At 37.5% G+C, this 24,558-nt stretch overlaps 1 protein-coding gene across 1 annotated transcript; it reads right to left on the bottom strand.

Annotated features, from left to right (window-relative positions):
• Positions 1–7,663: 7,663 nt before the first annotated feature.
• Positions 7,664–9,818, bottom strand: LOC142173585 (uncharacterized). Its single transcript, XM_075239206.1, has 5 exons — positions 9,519–9,818; positions 9,263–9,416; positions 8,633–8,861; positions 8,464–8,525; positions 7,664–7,785 (listed from the first exon to the last, which is right to left on the bottom strand). The coding sequence occupies exons 1-5, from the start codon at positions 9,816–9,818 to the stop codon at positions 7,664–7,666; spliced, it is 867 nt and encodes a 288-aa protein (XP_075095307.1).
• Positions 9,819–24,558: the final 14,740 nt, after the last annotated feature.

Genomic DNA, 24,558 nt, shown 5'->3' with positions numbered 1-24,558 from the left:
CAGTCGGACGACAACGTTGTCATTTGATTAAAGACGTGCTTCCTAATCTTTTTGTTTAAACTATTAATTTGCCTCCATGATTAAGTGGACCAAATGATAAACAAAGTCAAAGGAGTTGTGCTTTATCCATAAAGGCCTACAAAGATTACTAGTATCATACAGTTGGAAAAAATGTTTTATTATCAAATGGATTTTGTATAAAAAGGCGTTCAAAATGTTAATTTAAGTTGTTAAAGGGCAGATATGTTTTTTTTTCCCTCTGATTTGAGAAAGTTGGTAAAACTTCTGAGAATTGTCATCTAATTGATGGAGTTCCTATTACTCTACTCATAGAGGTGTAAAGTTCTCCCTTTTTATTGACTCTTGTATGATAAAAAAGTACAATATAAGATTTTTATTAAAAAATGAAAGAAAATCATCTAGCCATGTGATTGATGGTGATAATTGAAAATTTTCATTCTAATGTCAATATTCTTTTTTTTCTCCTTTTTCATAAGCAATAAAACTTGTACCGAGTACTTTCCTTTTTTCATTCCCTTAAGTTATATATTCTCTAAAAAATAAGGGCAAGAGCATTGAATAAATTAAATTGTGCATTTCTTTTCTTTATCTTTCAAGCACTACAATAAGCGAACTGAAGCTGTGAAATCTTGTAGTGATATCAAGTTATCAACTTCTAGAATCAGGTTATATTATTTTAACTTTCTATTATCTTATAATTAAATTTACCTCTGGTAAATTTTACTTATAGGTGTATATTACTTTTTATCGAATATTAGAATTCAAACGTGTCAACTAAAAATTATAAATCAGGTTACTCAAAAGACACAAAAAATGAGAAGTGAAAAACTGAACTTCAATACAATCTCAAAAAAGGAGCGATATAATCAATGCCTTAAGTAAAATTAGATGAATTGGATAAATTGTCAACTGAAAAAAAAATATAAAAAGAGAATCGATTGTTAAAACTTATTAACAACTTTACATCCTAAAATTAGAAAATTTACTTTAAATATAAGTACATATGTGACAATCATTTTTTATTTATTTTTTGCTTCAAAAAAGCTTAAGACTTTTTAATAAATTTTACTTGAGGCCACCAATTTGGTTGAGCCCCTTCACTTGCCGAAGAATAATACTTGAAGGACATTAAAACTAGACAGCCAAAACCAAAACTTGTTCAAACTAGTTCCCTTTTCAATAAGAAATGACTTGTATACAAATTTCATTTACTTGACAACCTAATATGTCATCAACGCACTCCGCAATAGTATACACATTAGTTAATGGTTGTTTTTTTTTAGATACAACCGGTGGTCGTGGGTAAAACTTGAGTGTAGATAAAGCAAAATGGGTTCAATTTTGTGTGAAGAAAGATAAATTTCTAATAGAATTTTTCTGGATTTGACTTGATTTGAATTAAGAGGTAAGAAAGAAACAAAGTGTTTAACCAAAAAATAAAATTTTTAGTCAAAGCCTGTATTTAAAAGAAAACGGGTTACTGATAACCAAGTTTTACTTCACTTCCACAGCGATCTATTTGGAAAATAGCAAAACTTATAACGAAGATTAACAAAAAGAAATAAGGAATGAAACGATAGTCAATCCCTAAAATCAAGGTTGAAAACTTTGATTAAGCAGAGAATTATAGAATGTATTTCTGTAGTCCTTGGGCCCCCTTACAAATAAAATTTTGTATCTTTATATAGGAGTGTACAATCATAACGGTTTTCTCACTTAATTTGAATTCATTATGGGTATTAATTGTATTGATTGCCCATTACCATGAATAATCATATCTGGCATATTTATAGCTATAAATTTCTTATAACTGCTCTGATTCCCCTTCCTTATTTACTTCTGGTTCGTGTATCTTCCTTTCTTTTTGATCTTTATCCATTCCGTCCTCGAGTCTTCTTTGACAACTGTCAGGCCCGATCCTCTTCTCTGTATTGTCTCGTGGGTGTTTCTCCCGTGCCTTCCTTGTATTCTTAATTCTATTAATTGAGAATGCCACTTGTCACTATATCGTTGCTTCACACGTCATTCTTCGTCAGCATTCCAACATTCCACGTGTAATGCCTTTTTTCCACCAATACAGATAGTCCCCCCACTTTCTGAATATTCTCAACTGAATATTCGGGAAGTGGTAAGCTTTTATGGCGGGAATTCTTTGCCGCCATTTTTCGAGTGTCATCATGTCTCTTTCAGAATCGATGCGACGTACATCACATCTATTTAATGCCCATGTCACGTGCTTCCAATGATTGGCTCTGTAGTTTTTCACCGCTTTTTAGGGTTTTTCTGTGGCTGTGTCAGTTGCGAAGTGACGGTTCCATTATGAAAAGATTCATAATGACCAACTTTAACAATGGTCGTGCCTTCTTATAAATACTTTATTTTTTTTATTTCTTAGAGTCTTTCTTTTTCAGTACCCATCATCTTATTTCTTCTTTGCATTTTATGCATCCTTCCTTCTGTATTCCTTTGGACAATCATGTCTTCACCAGACCCTCACAAGGTTGTGATTATTGATGAACTTGTTCCTTTTAATGATCCTACTAGAAGTAGGAGGGGTGATAGGCTTCGTAGTCTTGGTTCAATATCTAACCGCGATTCTTCTTCCCGAGTAGTGATGCTAATCCATCTTTTTCTAGGCCTAGGGCTTCTTTAACTCCTAGATCTTCTTTTAGGAATAGAGATTTAAATGATCCTGTGCGTGAACCCGCAGTTGCAGAGATTGTTCCTCAAGAATTTTCTTTTATAACTGATCGTGAAACCATAAGAAATCAAGTTTCTTCTATGGCCTCCTTCAATCCTACTAACCTTTACCTGAGTTTAATCACTACTGGGGTTTTTTCCCTGGTTCGAAGAGAGTGTTATTGGAAACAAGATTCCCCAGTTTTAGTCCCTGGTGCTGACCAGAGAATTACTTTCTATCATGCTGATTTTTCTTTTGTTTATACCCCTTCACTTTAGGGTTCACACCTCATATTGATCCGGTGATCATTGAATTCTGCCGTTACTTCAACGTGTGTCTTGGCCAGATTGGCCCCATAGTATGGAGGGTTGTTGCATGCCTTCGTTATTTAGCAGATCTGGTTTCCATGCCTTTTACTTTTCGGCACTTGCTTCATCTGTACTCTCCCAAACTGTTTCGTGAAGGTGCTTTTACTCTCGTGGCTAGAAGTAAGAGAGTATTGGTTAGCCCTGAAGATGATCGGGACTATGGCTGGTACGCTCGTTTGTTGCTGCTCCCACTAGTGGATTAGTGGGTGAAGAAAATATGCCTTTCTCGAAGAAATGGAACTTTGCACGTAAGCTTTCTTATTTATTTCTTTAAAATCTCAAAGGATTTCATGTAATCATATACCCAATTTTTCAGCAACCATGGAAGTTTTTGATGAAATTCCCCAACTTCCGTGCTTGGGTAGAAAAGATGTTAATGGCTGCGCCCATGGAGAAAAGGTCCTGGAAGTACCTTTCTCAAAAGTTCGGTTGGAAAGTGAAGACACGCGGTAATTTTTACCTTCACTATTTTTCCTTTTCTCTTCTTTGTTTGCCCAAGAATTTCCCATCCTTCCCTTTTTTTATTAGGGTTTCCTATTTGTGGCATTAGTCCCGTGTCTGTTCCATCAACCAGGCTTTCTGTGAGCCTTGCCCGGGAAAGAATTTTAAGTGCTTCTTCTTCAAAAAGAAAAACTGACGGTGCCCGTGGCTCTGATGACGAAAAAGAAACAGAGGAGGGTTCTTTGGTGCGAAGGCCACGCATCAGAAGACATGTGGTTTCTGATGATGAAACTACTCCTTCTCATGACCCTTTATCAAGTTCAATCCTTTTTAGACTCACTGATAAGACAGAGAGTGCCCTTTTAGTGATTTCTGGTGAAGATACTGCTGATCTTCCCCTAGCTTCTGTTGATAGATTGTTTGTTCATGGCTTCGAGGGTGATGAAGCTTTTGGGCATATTTTCGAAGAATTACCTCTTGCTTCCCTTCCAGTTTCAGTTTCCATTAACCCTCTAGTGTCTTTACCTGACGTCACTCATGCTGTTATTCTCGTGGCTGCTTCTGCTCCGTCAGCTATTCCCGTGACTGCTTCTCATGCAGAGGCCGAACCATCTAGCAGCACAAGGGCAATGAAAAGAGTTGTTGTTGAGGTTCCTGAAGGTGGGAACTTATTAAGAAAATCTGCTCAAGCCGACGTGTGGTTGAAACCTTTGCTAGGCCTCGTAGAGAAGAAGAAGTTAGAAAGCCATAGCTCACTAACTTTAATGAATGATATAGTTCATTCTTCCTTGAAGGTACAAGATTAATTAGATTTCCTTCTATCTTTCTTATTCATAACTCTTCCTCCTTTTTTGCAGATCAACTTGATTGGCATAGAGCTTATGAAAAGATTTTCTCAGGCAGACCAACAAGTTATAGATTTGCGCACTGAAGCTGATAGCTGGAAGGAAAAATTCGAAGGTCTTCAACTAGAAAAAGAAGTTCCGGCGGAGGAGAATAATGCTTTGGAATAACATATGAGAGTGATTGTTGCTGAATTAGCATTTGAAAAAGCTTCCTCTTGCCAAGTTGGAAAGGATAATGATATACTTGAATCCTCCTTTGTTGAGCAACTTTCCAAAGCAACTGAATAAATAGGGAGTTTGAAGGAACTCCTTAATCAAAAAGAGGTTTATGCGGGAGAATTGGTTCAAACACTTACTTAAGTTCAGGAAGATCTCTGCACCTCTACTGATAAGATTTAGTTCTTTGAAAGTTCTCTCGCTCCTTTGAAGATGACTTATAATGCCACTGAAGTAGAAAAAGAAGAGCTGAGATAGACCAGTGGGAGAAGGATTACAAGATTCTCGAGGATAAGCTATCATTAGATGTGAGCTGGGCTTTCTTAAATACTCGTCTCGAGATTCTTATTGAAGATAACCAGGAAGGTTTTGACCTTAATGCCGAGATTGCTAAGGCTAAAGAACCAATTGATAAAACTCAGCAACGTCAAAGCTTTTCCTCACCCGAAGATGAAGGTCCTGGGGTGATGGAGATGGACTTGCTCCTAGTAAGGCTGATGTTCAAGCCTCTTCTTCTCAATTTAATCCTTCTTCTCCGGTTGGTGATGTTCCCGTGGATGATGCTTCCATTGATGATGCCCCTTAGTTTTTTCCTACCTTTTTGTTAACTTTTATTTTGTTGTTTTCCCCTTAGCTTAACAACTTGTTGTTTTTTGGTTACCCTATCTTCTTTTGGGGTTTAAATGACAAATTAAATGACAAATTAATACCTATATTTTTGCCAAGGCTTAATATATATATGTTTCAGTTACTTTTACCGCTTATTCTGCTCTTTGATATTTGAGCTTTTTTCTTGCATTTAAAAATGCTTTAACAGTCTGTGACTTTAATAAACACGCCTTTTTTGTTTTATAAGGCCCTTTTATATTAATGACACTGATGAAGATGATATCTCATCTTCATATTGGTGTAAATATATGAAAGACGAAGTAGACAGGAAAGAAATAATTTGAGAAAGTTTTATGCTTTGAACTTTCAAATAAATTTCGTACAACATTTTCATAATTATTCGTACAACACTTTCATAACTGCTTTCTTTGTAGTAAATTTTAAGATACAATATCGGGTCTATTATCCCGTGACTAAATTTTGGCCTTAACCTAAAACTCGTAGATACATGGAACGTATCTTGTATCCTTTTCGCGAGTTCACACCTTCTCAAGGTTTCTTCAAGGTTTTTGATTTAGGCTTTTTGGCTCTTTTGATTCTTTGTCTATATGCATAGTCCCCCCAGTGTTAGAGCTTTGAAGTATGAAATCTCTAACACTAGATTACTCCTTCTCTTTGGTCCATTCCCTGAAAAGGAAAATACAAACGGGACTCGAAGATATATATTTAGATGATGACTACATAACCCTTTTTTTTCCATAAGAAAGGTTGAAACCTAGACTAGGAATAATTCAGTGTTTCACGTGTCTTTCGGGTTAAATATCATCATTTGGTATGGCCTAACTTTTTGCCTATCATCTAAAATTGTTAGTAAAATTCAAAAGAACAAAATAAAATTGTATCTGAGTGATACCTGCCCAATGGTACTTCCTTTGTCTAGAAGTAATACTTCTTCAGATGAACAACATTCCATTTTGATGGTAGTATCTTGCCATCCATGGTCTCTAACTCATATGCTCTCTTTCCAGCGATACTTCGAACCCTATAAGGGCCTTCCCAATTTGGACTTAACTTTCCTGAATTAGCCGCTTTTGTTGATTGAAACACCTTTTTGAGGATGAAGTCCCCAATCTTGAAGTATCTCAGATTAGCTTTCCTGTTGTAATATTGCTCAATCATCTCTTTTTGAGCGGCCATCCTTATTAATGTCGCTTCTATTCTTTCTTCTAGTAAATCCAAATTCATACGTATTTCTTCCTCATTTGACTCCTCAGTAGCAAGTGTGTATCTTGTACTTGGTTGACCTATTTCTACTGGAATTAAGGCTTCCGTGTCATAGACAAGTGAAAATGGAGTCTCACCCGTACTTGTTTTTGTTGTCGTTCGATAAGCCCACAATACCCTTGGTAACACTTCTGGTCATTTGCCTTTTGATTCCTCTAATATCTTCTTCAAGTTATTAATAATAACTTTATTTGTTGACTCACCTTGCCCATTGGCTACAAGATGGTAAGGTGTGGATGTAATCCGTTTAATCTGCCAACTCTCAAAGAATTCTGTGATTTTCATGCCTATGAACTATGGACCATTGTCACATACGATTTCCTTTTGAACTCCAAACCGACAGATAATGTTTCGCCAAATAAAGTCCCTGACTTCCTTTTCTCGCACATGTTTGAAAGCTCATGCTTCTACCTATTTTGAAAAATAATGTGTTAAAACTAATAGAAATTGTACCTTTCCTTTAGCATGAGGTAATGGTTCTACAATATCCATGCCCCATTTCATGAAAGTCCATGGCGAGATAACTGAATGTAACAGTTCTGCTGGGCGGTGCATATTATTACCATATCGTTGATACTTATCACACCTGGCTACAAAGTTTTCCACTTCTTCTTCCATTTTGGCCCATAATATCCTACTTTTATTACAGTTTTTACCAATGATCTTCCCCTAGCGTGATTGCCGCAGTGCTCATCATGTACTTCCCTCATCATATATTCCATTTGTGAAGGTCCGAGACACCGTGCTAAAGGTCCACCGAACATCTTTTGATATAAGTTCCCACGAATTAAACAATATCGAGCGGCTTTTTGGCGAAGTAATTATGACTTCTTCTTGTCTTCGGGTAAAATTTCGTACTGCAAAAAATTAACAAATCCGTTCCTCCAATCCCAAGTTAAATTATTAAAATTTACCTTGTTCTTGTCTTGGTCGAGTGCCGAATGAAACAAATGTATTACAATAGCATTTTCTGCATTTGTTATTTCTGTAACAGATGCGAGATTGGCCAATGCATCTACTTCTGCATTCTCCTCCCTGGGTATTTGTACGGCTTTCCATGAATGAAATTGTCTGACTAATTCCTGTACCTTTTCCAGATATTGTTGCATTCGTGCCTCTCTTTCTATGTAAGTGCCCTGCATCTGGTTAACTACTAGTTGTGAGTCATTGTTGATCACAATCTGTTCTATACCAAGTTCTCATGCTAGTTTCAAACCTACAATCACAGCTTCGTACTCTGCTTCATTGTTAGTGATGGGATAACATTTTACTGCTTGTCTTATGACTTCCCCTGAAGGAGGAATCAGAACAATACCTATGCCTGCTCATTTAACATTTGAGGAACAATCGGTAAATAAAATCCAAGTCCCCGGATTAGATCCGGTAAATACCTGTAGTTCCTTTTCTGCTCCAGGAATTAAATTCGTGCTGAAATCTGCTACGAAGTCTGCTAAAACTTGGGATTTTACTGTAGTTCTGGGCTGATATATGATATCGTACTCACTGAATTCTATTTCCCACTTAGCTAATCTCCCAGATAGTTCTTATTTATGCAATATATTCTTCAGGGGAAAAGCAGTTATTACAGAGATATGATGACATTAAAAATAAGGTCTCAATTTTCTAGATGACATAATTAATGCTAAAGCAAGTTTTTCTAAGTGAGGATATCGAGTCTCAGCATCTAACAAAGATTTACTAATATAATAAATTTGAGATTGTTTACCTTTATCTTCTCGTACCAACACCGCGCTTACCGCCACTTCCGACACGACAAGATAAATAAGCAGCCTTTCTCCATCTTTTGGGTTGGCTATCAAGGGCAGATTTGACAAATATGATTTGAGGTCCTTGAGGGCTTGTTGACATTCGTTAGTCCATTCAAATTGATTTTGATTTTTCAATACTGAAAAGAATTTAAAACTCTTTTCTGATGATTTTGAAATAAAACTCCCCAAGGACACTATTCTTCTTGTTAATCTCTGCATTTCTTTTTTACTTGTGAGAACATCTGGTATTTCCTCAAAAGCTTTGATTTGTGCAGGATTCATTTCAATACCCCTATTAGAAACAAGAAAACTTAAAAACTTACCTGAAGCCACGCCAAAAGCACATTTTTTAGATTTAGCTTCATATTGTATTTGCGGAGAATTTTGAAAGTGTCTGACAGGTGTTGGAAATGATCTCCCGCTTGTGCTGACTTGACTAGCATATCGTCAATATAGACTTCCATAGTTTTTCCCAGATGTTCTTGGAATATCTTAGTCACCAATCTTTGGTACGTGGCTCCAGCATTTTTTAGACCAAATGGTATGATTTCATAACAGAAAGTCCCCATGTCTGTGATAAACGAGATTTTTTCTTCATCTAGAGGATCCATATTTATTTGATTATAACCTGAATATGCAGCTAAAAAACTTAATAGCTCATGTCATACGGTAGAATAAATTAGTTGTTCTATATGCGGTAAAGGAAACGAATCTTTAGGACAAGCTTTATTTAAATTAGTATAATCTACGCAAATTCGCCATTTCCCATTCTTTTTTGGAACTACCACTGTATTAGCTAACGAGTCTGGGTACTTTACCTCTCGTATTGACCAATTTTCAAAAGCTTTTGTACCTCATCTTGGATCACTTGATTTTTGAAGGATCTTTGCTTCCTCTTCTTCTGCTTGATAGGTGGGGATGGGTCCTCATTCAGTTTGTGGGTCATCACCTCCGATGGTATACCTGTCATATCTGAATGCGACTAAGCAAAGCAATCTGCGTTAGCTTTTAAAAATTCAATTAACTTACCTTTCATTTCTGGGCTTAGATTTACTCCGATGTAAACTTTTCTGTCTGGACAGTGTATAAATAGCACTATAACTTTGAGTTCTTCAGCAGTTGTTTTGATGTTTTCATTTTCTTCTGGCTCTTGAATAACATCGAGTCTTGAACTAACATCCGTCTGTCATGGAATGCCTTCAGTTGAGTTTAATATTACTACATCCTCAACTGAATTCTGTAGTTACTATTCCCCGTCTGCAACATCATTCATCATGCTTGTTACCACCACTGAATTGATATTTTTAGAAGCTTGTTGATCTCTACGGATTTGCCGAATCTCCCATTGTAAAGGAAACTTAATAACTTGATGCAATGTGGACGGTACAACATCGATATCATGAATCCATGGTCTTCCTAGAATCATATTATAAGCCATGTCTCCATCTATCACCTGGAACATTGTATCCTTGATAACTCCTTCTGCAAACGTGGTAAGCACTACTTCCCCTTTTGTGATAACACTTGAATTATCAAATCTAAACAAAGACCGTGCCTTTGGTATCACATTATCGTTAGCTTGCATTTCATTCACCACCCTTAGTAGAATGATATTTACGAGCTACCTGGGTCAATCAAAACTCATTTAAAGTTAGTATCGTGTACAAGTAGAGATATTACCAGTGCATGATTATGAGAAATTATCAAGTCGTCCGCATCTTCATCATCAAATGTTATATTGTCTTCATCCAAGACTTGGCGAACTCGCTTCCCGTGAGTGATCGTGACCTTTGATATCTTTTTTACAACTATATATGTCACACCATTGACCTCATCTCCCCCAGTTATTACATTGACTGTTCTTTTTGGTGACGGGGGTTTCAGAGGCTCTTGTTTATTCTTCATATATGACTATCTACCTTTCTCGTTGAACATGTCAGTTAGATAACCTTGCTTCAACAAATGCTCGACTTCTCCCTGGAGTAATCTACAATCTGATGTTCTATGGCCATAATCGTTGTGAAATTCACACCAAAATCTGGATTTCTTTTGCTCGGGTCTGATCTCATTTCTTTAGGCCACCACACCTTATCTCCCAAACCTCTTAAAACAACAACTAACTCGAAGGTACTTACATTAAAACTGTAATCTCCGATCCTCGCATGTGTATTGGAGTCGTTGCTTCATGCATCTCGTTCCTTTCTGAATCTAGATAAAGAACCCGCATCTTTTTGCCTTGATCTCGATTCAGATCCAATGTTTTCTGGTTTAGACCGAGAATCTCGCCCTGAAGGTCCCATGTAAGGTTCGTACCTATTTTTTCCGGTCCTTTTTTTTTCGATTCTGAACGTCTCGGTCCTACTCTTTCATCAACCATTGGTCGTGCAACAGTATCTTCTTCTATCCGCAGCTTCGTGATGTACATGTTGTACACGTCATTCCATGTTGTTGCTGGAAATTATCGCAAACTTTCCTTCAGTCTCCTCATGGCTTCTGAACTTTTCTCGTTTAGATTGGTTGGGAATGCCATAGTTGCCCAGTTGTCAGGTACTCGTGGTTGAATCATCCTCTCCCGTTGGAATCTATCCACAAACTCCCTGAGTAATTCTGTATTTCCTTGTTTTACCTTAAAGATGTCTTCCATCCTCTTTTTAACTTTCTGAGCTCCCAAATGTGCTTTTATGAACGAATCTGCAAGCTCAGCAAAAGAATCAATAGAGTTTTCTGGTAAAAGAGAATACCATGTTAATGCTCCTTTCATGAGTATTTCACCAAAATTTTTAACCAAAACTGATTCGATTTCCTGTTTGGTTAAATCATTGCCCTTCACGCCAGTTGTGAATGCAGTTACGTGATCTCGAGGGTCAGTTGTTCCATCATATTTTGGAATATCAGGCATTTTAAACTATTTAGGCAATGGCAAAGGAGCTGCACTTGGCTTCCATAGCTGTTGCGAATATTTGTCAATATCTACCCCTTTAATCATGGGAGGTATGCCAGGTATTTGCTCCATGCGATCATTTTGCTCCTTCAACTGTTTCTGCAAAGTTAGTACCAAACTTTGTAAATCAGAATTATTTGGTATACCTGACCTTCTTTCACGAGATTCATTGGGAGTTCCTCCACTCCCAGAATTGTCGAGCCCCGAGCGTGGGTTTTCTAGGGTTGCGGTATTGACTGGTGGAGGAGATGGTTGCGTAGATGACAATCCCCTAACAAAGGCTTGAAGAGAACTATTCACATGTTCTGTAATCAATTGCTTTAGACCGTCTTGTTCGACAGTTTGTTCGTCCCCTTGTTGATCATTCATATGTGACGTAGATTTTTTAGGTGATCCATCACTTGATTGTTGAGGAGATCCTTGCGGAGAGAGGAGTGGTGGAGTTGCTCCCTCCTGTGGGTTCAGCTGGTTATTATCATTAACAGTTGACATTAGGGCTGTGCATGGATCAGATCGGATCGGATTTAACACATTTTGAATTTGGATTTCGGATTTCGGATTCTACAAAATGCAATTTGAATCTGATCCGAATTAATATCAGATCGGATCGGATTTTAAAGTTTGGATCGGATCAATATTTCAGATTTCAGATTTCGGATTAGATTATATGTATTATTAAGGCTATTGCTAATCTAATCGGCTAATGCATCTACCTTATCTGCTTCTTCTATGTTATGTGCTAATACAAATATTTTTTTTCTTTTCATCCCTTTTATTAACATTGCATCTCTAAGAAAATATTTTTTTGGAGGTTCAAGTTGTTATGCCTCAAGAGTTGCAAACTCATACGTATATTTTCTCTGTAAAAGAGGCAATACGGCAAGAAAAATTCATGTTTCTACAATTATGAGGGTACTATGGTGCTAATATAGCTAAATTCATAAATTTTAAAGGTAATAACTTAGAGGAAGATATAAAGGAAGTACTAACTATCCGAAACTAAAGTTTAGTATTTATACATGCCCTAATAATTTCGGATTTCGGATCGGATCGGGTTAAAATTATACCAATCTAAATCCGATCCGAATATCAAAAATTTTAATAAACGTAATCCGAAATCTGATCCGAATATCTGAAATCCGAAATCTGAAATTGAGTGGATCGGTTCGGATTTCGGATATCCGATCCAAATGAACAGACCTAGTTGACATAGTTGGTTGTCAGGAAAAAGAATGTTACACCCTATATTTTCGTACGTAAAAGTGCGTCGTGAGCAAACTAATGTAGGACCAAAAATGAGATCATCTTTGAAAATATATAAAGTAAGTTAATCATGTTACCTCAGAGATTACAAATATTGAAGATCATGAACGACAAGTACAAAGAGGGTTGGAAGGTTTCGAAGCTAAATGAATTGAAGAAAATAATATTTCGTCGAAAGTCGACAAGTTGGGAATGTTATAACATGTATTTTTGGGGTGAGACTAGGGTGCTTAACATGATGAGGAGGTTATGTTATGAGTTATGTTAGTTGTATGATAGTCGTGTGTTATGTTTTGAAGTCAAGCGAGTTGTGGAGCAAAAGTCGATGAAAGTCATCACAAGTTACGTTCATAAGTTTTACTGAAACTTTGGGTCAAATATAATTGCGATTGTCTCCCAATATACTTAGAGTTATGGGGTGTTCCACCTATCAAACTGAAGATATATGAGTCTATTTTCTAACGTATTAAACCGTTTGTCAATAGGATATCGGAGTAGAGATATATGGGCATGTTTACGAGACTACATAGACTACTAGGTGACAAGTAAGTGTGTTACCTACTTGCTTAAATAAAAGTCCAGAAATGGGCCAGTTCGGGTCGTCCAAAGAGGCCTTTTAAAGGCCTATTTCCTTCACATATTAGACTGATAATAGGGAATAATAACCAGACATAAGCTCTGCAAAAATCCTCCCAATATTGCCCACCAACCCCAATTGATTTTCTCTCCCTTTCAAGTTCTAATTGGAGGTAAAACCTAGTTTGAAGAACCAAGACATGAGCTGAGTTTTCCAACAAATAAGGTAAGTTTACTGACCTCTTTCATCCATTTTTTTTTCTGTTGTAAATGCATGGTAAGTTGTTCTACATTTGTAAGAACTCACGGGACGGTGATCCGAAGCCGTGAGTTCGAGTTATTTACTTGTAGCGGACTATTTTGTGGACTGTTTTGTGTTGTTGTTGGGCTGCATGTTTTACTACTGTTTTGTGAATTTTTGGAGGAGTAAGGGTGCGGAGAAACACCACATAAATACAGAGTGGTGGGCTGGTCATTCGTCGTAACATTTTCGGGTTGTTTGACACTACTACGATGGTCGTATTGTGTATGAAGAGATTGGGGTGTGTTGGACTATTTTGTAGTATTTTGTGGTATATATAAGGTTGGAAAATAATGTATATATATTGTTATTTTTGCGCTCTTATATTGTTGGTGTTATCTTGAATTTGGAAGAAGTAAAGATTATAGGGGAGATGGTGCCCGTTTTAATACAAAATAAGTTTGTCGTTCGTTGTGCGATAATTGTAACTTTCGTAACTTAATGATAGTATTATTATCATTATTGTAGATTAAGGTGAGAAGAGGCGAGTTCAACTTGGTGATTGAAAAGATTATGATAAGGTATGTTAAGGCTAAGCCCTTCCTTTATTTTGGCATGATCTCGTAACTACATGTGTCTGATAACGAGGCATAAAGAGAAGTTCATACTCTCGAATTTATATACATTATCCTAGTCTCATGAGTTACAATATTCTCCCTTATCTGGACTTTATATTCAATTGAGTATTGTCTTCTTCCAGTCAAGAGAGCAGAGGGTCTATATATATACAATATTATAATATTTTCACCACCATCGAACTATAATAGGTGGCAGGCCCCTATTGGGCAACCTCTCATTAGATGGTAAGTTATATACCGAGCCTACTGAGGCCGAGCACCTATAAGCGAGCCTACTACGGTCGAGCATTTACACGTACCGAGCTTTATAGGGTCGGACATTTATTTTACTTACTATATATTGAAGGAGTTAAGTCGGTATCAACAAGTAAGTATATCTCCAGATCATCTTTGACTCCCAGTTACTTTCAATTATTATATTATCAGTTCAACTTTTAGTTATATTATTGCCTTACATACTCGGTACATTATTTTATACTGACGTTCTTTTTCTAGCGACGCTGCATTTCATGCATGCAGGTTCACATAGATAGACGTGTAGACCTCCTCAGTAGGTGTTTTCCGAGTTCATCCTGATTGGTAAGCTCTGCGTCCTTCGGAGTTGTCGAGTCTAGGGTTTCGTGTATATCCTCTGTATGTATGTATATATGTTAAGGGTAGGTCGGGGCCTTGTTCCGATCACAATGCATCCATCAGTAGAGGCTTATAGACATATCCTGTCAGTTAGTGTAGTATGTTGGGCTTATAGTCCTGATATGTATATTTTGTTGGTTTGTCGGCTGTAGTAGTTATGACGGCCTTGTCGGCCCAGCTTTATATTGATGTTTAGTCACCGCTAGTTTTCGTTCAATTTTTTATTTTTCTTCGCAAATTGTCTTGCAATGTGGCCCCATGGCCAAATTATAACATTATATGTTCAGAGTCCCTTAGTCACAAGTTGGTACGCTAGGTTAGGTGAGGCACCGGGTGCCGGTCTCGCCCCCCAGGTTCGGGGCATGACAAAGAATTTGAAAAGTGAAAAGATTATCAAATTCCCGGTAACGGAACTAATTTGTTTAACCAAAAAATAGAATTTTCAGTCAAAGCATATATTTAGAATAAAATGGGTTATTGATAACCAAGTTTTACTTCACTTTCACATCGATCTATTTGGAAAATAGCAAAAGTTATAACGAAGATTAACAAAAAGAAATAAGGAATGAAACGACGGTCAATCTCTAAAATCAAGGTTGAAAACTTTGATTAAGCAGAGAATTATAGAATGTATTTCTGTAGCCCTTGGGCCCCCTTACAAATAAAATTATGTATTCTTATATAGGAGTGTACAATCATAACGGTTTTCTCGCTTAATTTTAATTCATTATGGGCATTAATTGTATTGATTGATCATTACCATGAATAACCGTAACTGGCATATTTATTGATATAAATGCCTTATAACTACTCCGATTCCCCTTCCTTATTTACTTCTGGTTTGTGTATCTTCCCTTATTTTTGATCCTTATTCATTCCGTCCTCGCCTCTTCTTTGACAATTATCAGGCCCGTTCCTCTTCTCTGTATTGTCTCGTGGGTATTTCTCCTGTGCCTTCCTTTTATTCTTAATTCTATTAATTGAGAATGCCACTTGTCACTATATCGTTGCTCCACGCGTCATGCTTTGTCGGCATTCTAACATTCCACGTGTAATGTCTTTTTTCCACCAATACACAAAGAAGAAGAGGAAAAAAGAAAAAGAGATAGGGAAGGGGTAGGCATCAGACAGAATGAGAGAGGAGGCATAGAGAGAGAATTAGGTGGGAAAGAATAAAAGAAAAAGTCAACCTTTTCATATTTTAAAAGTTTTCTGAATCATGTTTTTTTACTTTTCCGTTAGTGAGGGCATTATTTATCCTATTGTGTAATGGTGAGGGTAATTTTGCTCCCAAACTCAAACGGAGGGTATATCTGCTCCATTTTCAATAGTAGGAGGGTATTTTTGGGCCTTCTCCCATTTTTATAATTAGAAACCTTCACTAAGCCTAGGTCCAAAAGACATTAACAAGGAAGATATTTATTTTTATGCAAATGAGGGAGTAAATATGATTTAATAAAGTAAAGCATGTGTTAGGATCGGGAACTTGGGTATTGCAGAATTTAGCCAAACAAAGTTATAATGACAATAACAAAAGACAATGCAAGTTGATAATAACGGCAATTAAAGTAGATAAAGAAGACACCAATTTAACGTGGTTCGGTCAGTGTGACCTACGTCCACAAGCGTAGAGGGGCAATTTTACTATACCAATAAGAGTATAAAAGAGAGTACAAAATTAGAGTAAATACTCTAATTAATCCCAAATACCCTAAGGGAATAACCTCACAAGATCACTCTAAAGAAAGGGTTCACACAAGTGCTTCTCAACACTTAACTCTCATACAAAACACTCTTAATAAAGGAAGAAAGGAAGAAACAAGAAATGAAGACTCAAGTCTTGTTGGTGTGTCTAAAATGAACTAACGGCCTTCCCTTTTATAGGCAAAAGAGTTTTGGCCTCTTAGGTGTAAAAGAAGAGATACAACTTGTGCAAATGATGTCCACCATACAATGCAATATTTTTGGGTTCCAAAGAATATTGCCAACAAAATCTACACTTTGCAAAGATACTTATGCTTATGTGAGATGGACTCCATTAGCCAAAATATTGGCCATAGTTACAAATATCCACCTTGGCCTAATTTTAGCTGATATAGTAAATTTGCTCCACCTTCTCCGCAAAAGCCTCAATGGGCATATGTCAAAATTTAATGCCATCAAAATCAGACGAGTTGTCTGATACCTAAACTGTAGTATGTCCTATAACAGTGGAGCCCAATAAAGTATACAATAAATTAGATCTGTGTGCTTTCATGATCACAAGAGCACCTTGAAAAATTTTTAGGACTCCACCTTTACCGGTGAATTTGCACCCAAGAGATTCTAAAGTGCTCAAAGAGATAAGATTTTTCTTCAACTCAGGAACATATCTAACATCGGTGAGAGTTCTCACCGCACCATCATGTATTCTGATCCGAATTGTACGTTTTCCAATAAAGTTACAAGTAACATTGTTACCCAGTTGGACAACTCCACCTGCAACTGAATCATATGTAGAAAATAAGTCCCTACTAGGACACATATGATATGAACAACCGGAATCTAAAATCCACTCATTGTCTAATCTGAAACTAGTTTCAGTTACTAAAAATATAGTTCCCTCAATATCATCAGTTGCTACACTATCTTCGGCGGTGTCAGTATTTTTGTGCTCATTTTTTCTTTCTTTATGCGTTTCTTTATTTTTCAGTTTATAACATTTAGAGATAATGTGACCTTTCTTATGACAATAGAGACACTCTAAATTATTGTATCTGGATATGGAGTTGGATATGCCCCTAACAAACAAGCCAACTTCCGCTTGAGTTCCACTAGCTTACCCAGTAATATCACTAACTATCTGTTCTTTTGATTTTAAGATAGATTTAATATCCTTATAAGAGATATTATCCTTTGCATAAAACATAGTATCTCTTATATGCCTAAAAGATGGGGGTAGACAACAAAGCAGTAATAGGCTTGATCTCCATTTTTAATTTCAGCATCTATATTACTCAAATACATAAGAATGGAATCAAAGGTGTCAAGATAAGAAATAATGGAGGTACCTTCACCCATACGAATTGTATAAAGTTTCTGCTTTAGGTAAAGTCTATTTTCCACCGTCCTCTTCATGTATAAGGTTTTTAATTTTTTTCACATGCCTTTGGATGTGGTTTCTACAGAAATTTCACGTAAAACCTCATTTGAGAGATTTAAAATGATACCTGCTTTTGCATTTTTGTCTATGACGGCAAACTCTTCATCCGTCATTTTATCCGGCTTCTTCTTCTTTCCTTGCAACGCCAAATCTAAACCATCCTGAGTTAGGATAACTTCCATATTTAATTGCCACATTCCGAAGTTTGCACTTCTATCCAATTTCTCAACATAAGTCTTTGTTAAAGTCATATTGGCTACCGAAATAAACCCGGTTAGATCCGGCTCTAATACCAATTTGTTAGGATCGGGAACTTGGGTAGTGCGGAATTTAGCCAAACAACGTTATAATGACAATAACAAAGATAATGCAAGTTGATAATAACGGCAATTAAAGTAGATAAAGAAGACACCAATTTAACGTGGTTCGGTCAGTGTGACCTACGTCCACAAGTGGAGAGGAGCAATTTTACTATAACAATAAGAGTACAAAAAGAGTACAAAATTAGAGTAAATACTCTAATTAATCCCAAATACCCTAAGGGAATAACCTCACAAGATCACTCCAAAGAAAGAGTTCACACGAGTGCTTCTCAACACTTAACTCTCATACAAAACACTCTTAATAAAGGAAGAAACAAGAAATGAAGACTCAACTCTTGTTGGTGTGTCTAAAATGAACTAATGGCCTTCTCTTTTATAGGCAAAAAAGTCTTGGTCTCTTAGGTGTAAAAGAAGAGATACAACTTGTGTAATTGATGTCCATCTCACAATACAATATTTTTGGGTTCCAAAGAATATTACCAACAAAGTCTACACTTTGCAAAAATGCTTATACTTATGTGAGATAGACTCCATTAGCCAAAGTATTGGCCATAATTACAGCATGCATTTTAGTAAAATATGATTCATAATTTAAAGTATAGCATTTTCATGAATGAACTGCCTCACGAGCCAGTGCTTTATCATAATAATCATCTATTTAAGAATGTTTTTAAGCTTGTTAGCTTTTCTTTCATCACCTGAAGGTCGGTCCTTTGCTAACAAAATAATAATGATATTAATAATTGAATTCATGGTCATATTACAAATTAATCATACGGGTAGCTAGTTAAAATTCTACAAGAAAATCTTATGTATTTTCCATTAAGAAATAGAATCTTAATCATCAACAGTACTAGTGAAAATATCACGGGCTAGCCAATTTTCGGACTGGTAATTAAAAAATAGTCAGCGTTTGTAGAGTCATTGAAAAATAGCCACTATTTTGCTACAACACGGAAAGATACAGCATAATATACTGGAGATTGGTGCACCTGTATATGAACTTCCAGCATATTATGTTAGAACTCCAACACGGCGAAAGTTACAGTATAATATACTGAAGATTGGAGCACCTAAGTATGAACTTCCAACATATTATGTTGTACCATTATATTATGCTGGAACTCCAGTATAATATACTGGACCAGCATAATGTTACGACCAAAAATTCTAACATATCGTGATGACGCCTATCTCGATACTAGGCAAGCCGACAACCTCAACAAACCATAATTTCTTTTAAGTTTGAAAATATAATATTTAAACCCAATCCACAAATCTCGCAAATACCGATACAAACACTCCCAAAAACTAGTGTCAATGAGTACATGAGCATCTATACATTACAAGTTTGGAAAACACGCTCTATAATAATCTGAGACCAAATACAATAAACAAAAAGATAGGGAATGAGAGACAAGGTCTGCGAAATATGGCAGCTACCTCTGAATCTCTGAAAAATCGACTGTGTGAAAGAATCAACACCCACTGTATCCGGGATCACCTTGATCTGCACACGAAGTGCAGGGTGTAGTATGAGTACAACCAACTCAATAAGTAACAATAATAAATAAGAACTGAAAGTAGTGACGAACTTCTCAGCTAAGTCCAAATACAGTACTTTCCAATATAAAAGAATAGGCATGCTTTCAATTTCAACATTTAAGATTTCACTGAAATTTCATATCAAGTTTGACCGAAACAAAAAATAATATTTTTTCAAAATTTTCAAAATAGTGATATATGACAGCTGAAATGCAGCAAATAATGAAATCAATGCATCCTCTCAGAGTAACAGTCACTCAGTCCTCCCATTCACTCTTTCCTCACAGTCACTAATCACTCGACACTCACACTCAGTAGGTACCTGCGCTCACTAGGGATGTGTACAGACTCCGAAGGGGCTCCTTCAATCCAAGCGCTATATCAAGCCAATCATGGAATAAATCAATAAAAATATGTTGCGGCGTACAGCCCGATCCATAAATATCCTCACAATTAGGCCCTCGGCCTCACTCACTCATCAACCTCTCCAGTCTCTCGGGCTCAAGATGTCATGAAAATCAGCCCAAAATGATAATATAATGCATCAATAAATAACAACAGAGACCGAGATATGATATGAAATGAATGAACATGACTGAGTGTGAAATTACAAGTTGAACATATAATTCAACCAAATAATATCAGCTCAATTTTTTCTAACATGTAGAGAATGTACGGATATCAACAGATAATTCAACTACACAGTCCCATAAAATTTTAACAAGTCACAATTCCTATGGTGCACGCCCACACGCTCGTCACCTAGCATGTGCGTCACCTCAAAACTAATCGCATAACACATAATCTGGGGTTTCAAACCCTCACGACCAAATTTAAAACTGTTACTTACCTCAAATCGCGTAATTTCTTATTCCGCTATGCCTTTTCCTCGTGAATTGGCCTCCAAACGCCTCGAATCTAGCCACAAATAATCTGACTCAGTCAATAAAAATTAAAGGAATTAATTTTATAAGAAAATATTAATTTTCTATCAAAATCCGAAATTTAGCTCAAAAATTGCCTGTGTCGACCACATCTCGGAACCCGATAAAAGTTATAAAATCCGGAAGCCCATTCAACCACGAGTCTAACCATACTAATTTTACCAAAATCTAACCTCAACTCGACCTCCAAATCTTTAAATCTTATTTTCAAATCCCTAAGTTCAAATTCCCGATTTACACCTCAAAAACATGTAATCTAGTCGGATTATTCGATGATAATTCAATATTATTGACTAATAATGATCACACGTGACTTACCTCAAGATTTTCCATGATTTCTCGCTCAAAAATAGCCTCACCCGCTTTTGGAAATGTCAAAAATGATAAAATCTCGAACTCCTCTGTTTTTTAACATTCTGTCCAGGATTTTCGCACATGCGACTAAATTTTCGCATCTGCGGAGACGCATCTGCGGACCAAGATCCGCTTTTGCGGAAAAATCACCAAAGCACTGCCTCCGCTTCTGCGATCAAGAGACCGCATCTGCGCTCATCGCAGGTGCGAAAGTCACATCGCACCTGCGGTCCAAACTCGTACATGTGCCATGAAGTCTGCTTCTGCGACCATCGCAGGTACGAGAATGCCATCGCACCTGTGCCCTCTGCCTAGCTCTTCCTTGGTCGCATCTGCGACATTTTCGTTGCACCTGCGGAGTGGGTATCGCTGCATTCTTCAACTCCAATCAAGCCGTTAACCACCCAGAAATCACCCTGAGGCCCTCGGGACCTCAACCAAACATACCAACAAGTCCTATAACTCGATACGAACTTAGTCTAGCCTTCAAATCAAATCAAACAATGCTAGAAACACGAATCACACAAAGATTCAAGCCTAATGAACTTTGAAATTTCCAAATTCTACAACTGACGCTGAAACCTATCAAATCACGTTCGATTGACCTCAAATTTTACACACAAGTGACAAATGACATAATGGAGATATTCCAATTTTTAGAATCGGATTCCAACCCCAATATCAAAAACTCAACCCCCCGGTCAAACTTCTCGAAAATTCGACTTTCGTCATTTCAAGCCTAATTCCTCTACGGACCTCCAAATAATTTTTCGTACACTCTCCTAAGTCCAAAATTACCATACAGAGCTATTAAAATTATCATAATTAAATTCCAAGGCCGTTTACATATAAGTCAATATCCGATCAATTTTTTCCGACTTAAGTTTTCAACTAAGAGACTAAGTGTCTCATTTCACTCTGAAATCCTTCCGGACCCGAACCGACTAACTCGGTAAGTCATAAAATAACTGTAAAGCATAAATTGAGCAGTAAATAGGGGAACAGGGTTATAATACTCAAAATGACTGACCGAGTTGTTACATTCTTCCCTCTTAAACAAACGTTCATCTTCGAACGAGTTTCGAATCATACCTAGAGTCTCAAATAGGTGTGGATATTTGCTCTGCATCTCCTGCTCAATCTCCCAAGTAGCTTCTCCGAATGGCTAGCCTCTCCACTGTACCTTCACTTATGCTATATTCTTTGACCTCAGCTTTCAAACCCGTCGGTCTAAAATAGCCACCGGCTCCACATCATAAATCAAATTACCTTCCAGCTTCACTGTACTGAAATCCAGAATATGAGACCGATCCCCGGCATACTTTCAGAGCATGGATACATGGAATACTAGATGAACACCTGATAGACTAGGTGTCAAGACAAGTTCATAAGCCACCTCTCCAATTTTCTTAAGTATCTCAAAAGGCCCAATATACCGAGGGCTCAACTTGCCCTTCTTCCCGAACCTCAACACACCCTTTTGTGGGTGAAATCTTGAGTAGAACCTTTTCCCTAACCATGTAAGCTATCACGGACCTTTCGGTCGGCATAACTCTTCTGTCTAGACTGCACCATGTGAAGCCGCTCCTGAATTAATTTAACGTTCTCCAAAGCATCCTGAACCAAATCAGTACCCAATAGTCTAGTCTCACCCGACTCAAACCAACCCACCGGAGACCGGCACCGTCTCCCATATAAAGCCTCATACAGAGCCATCTGAATACTCGACTGGTAGCTATTATTGTAAGCAAACTCCGCGAGTGCCAGAAATTATTCCCAAGAAACTCCAAAATCAATGACACAAGTGCGTAGCATATCCTCCAATATCTGAATAGTGCACTGGGATTGTCCGTCCGTCTGAGGGTGAAATGATGTACTCAACTGAACCTGTGTGCCCAATTCTCGCTGCACTGCTCTTCAAAACTGTGATGTAAACTGCATGTCCCGATCTGAAATGATGGCCGCTGGCACACCGTGTAGGCGAACAATCTCGTGGATTTAAATCTCAGCCAACCGCTCCGAAGAATAATTAGTACCAACTGGAATAAAATGCACAGATTTGGTCAACCGATCCACAATCACCCAAACAACATCAAACTTCCTCAAGGTTCGTGGAAGCCCAACTAGGAAATCCATGATAATACGCTCCTATTTTCACTCCGGAATTTCAAGTCTCTGAAGCAATCCTTACGGCCTCTGATGTTCATACTTCACCTGTTGATAATTTAAACACTGAGCTATAAACCCAACTATATATTTATTCATTTGCCTCCACCAATAGTGATGCCTCAAATCCTGATACATCTTCGCGGCACCTGGATGAATGAAATACCGCGAACTGTGAGCTTCCTAGAGAATCAGCTCACGCAAACCATCTATATTAGGCACACATAGCCTGCCCTGTATCCGTAATACACCGTCATCTCCAATAGTGACTTTCTTGGCATCACCGTGCTGAACCGTGTCCTTAAGGACAACCAGATGGGGATCATCATACTGGCGCTTTTTGATGCGATCATATAAAGAAGACCGAGAAACCACACAAGCCAAAACTTTGGCTTGGAAACATCCAATCTAACAAACTGGTTGGCCAAGTCCTGAACATCCAAGGCTAAAGGCCTCTCTGCTACCGATAAGTATGCTAAGAAGCCCAAACTCTCCGTCTTACGACTCAAGGCATCAGCCACCACATTGGCCTTTTCGGAATGATAGAGAATGGTGATGTCATAATCCTTAAGCAACTCTAACCACCTTAAATTAAGATCCTTTTGTTTAAACATACATTGTAGACTCCGGTGATCGGTATAAACCTCACAATGGACACCATATAAATAATGTCGCTAAATCTTTAAGGCATGAACAATAGCTGCTAACTCAAGGTCATGGACCAGATAATTCTTCTCATATACCTTTAACTATCTGGATGCATAGGAAATCACACTGCTGTCTTGCATCAGCATTGCGCCGAGACCAATACGTGACGCATCACAATACACAGTATAAAACCCTGAACCTGTAGGCAACACTAATACTGGGGTTGTAGTCAAAGCTGTCTTGAGCTTCTAAAAGTTCTCTTCACATTCATCCGACCACCTAAACGAAGCACCTTTCTGGGTCAATTTAGTCATAGGCAATGTAATAGACGAGAATCCCTCCACGAAGCGACAATAATAACCGGCCAAGCCGAGAAAACACCGAATCTCAATAACTGAAGATGGTCTGTGCCAACTCTGAACTGCCTCTATTTTCTTCGGATCCACCTTAATCCCTTCACTGGACACTATATGTCCCAAGAATGCCACCGAACTAAGCCAGAATTCACACTTAGAGAATTTGGCATATAGTTTCTCCTCTCTCAGCCTATGCAATACAATACCCAAGTGATGTGCATGCTCCTCCTGGCTACGTGAGTACACCAGGATATCATCAATAAATACCACGACAAATGAGTCAAGATACGACTGGAATACGCTATTCATCAGGTGCATAAATGTTGCTGGGGCATTGGTTAGGCCAAATGACATCACAAGAAATTCATAGTGACCATAACGAGTCCTGAATACCGTCTTTAGAATGTCCGAATCCCAAATTTTCAACTGGTAATACCCGGATCTCAAATCAATTTTGGAGAATACCCCCACTCCCTGAAGTTGGTCAAATAAATCATCAATACGCGGCAAAGGATACTTATTCTTGATTGTAACTTTGTTCAACTGCCTGTAATC

This window comes from Nicotiana tabacum, chromosome 19 (assembly GCF_000715075.1).
Source record: "Nicotiana tabacum cultivar K326 chromosome 19, ASM71507v2, whole genome shotgun sequence".
Lineage (NCBI taxonomy): Eukaryota > Viridiplantae > Streptophyta > Magnoliopsida > Solanales > Solanaceae > Nicotiana > Nicotiana tabacum.
This window is presented reverse-complemented; position numbering and strand designations above follow the sequence as displayed.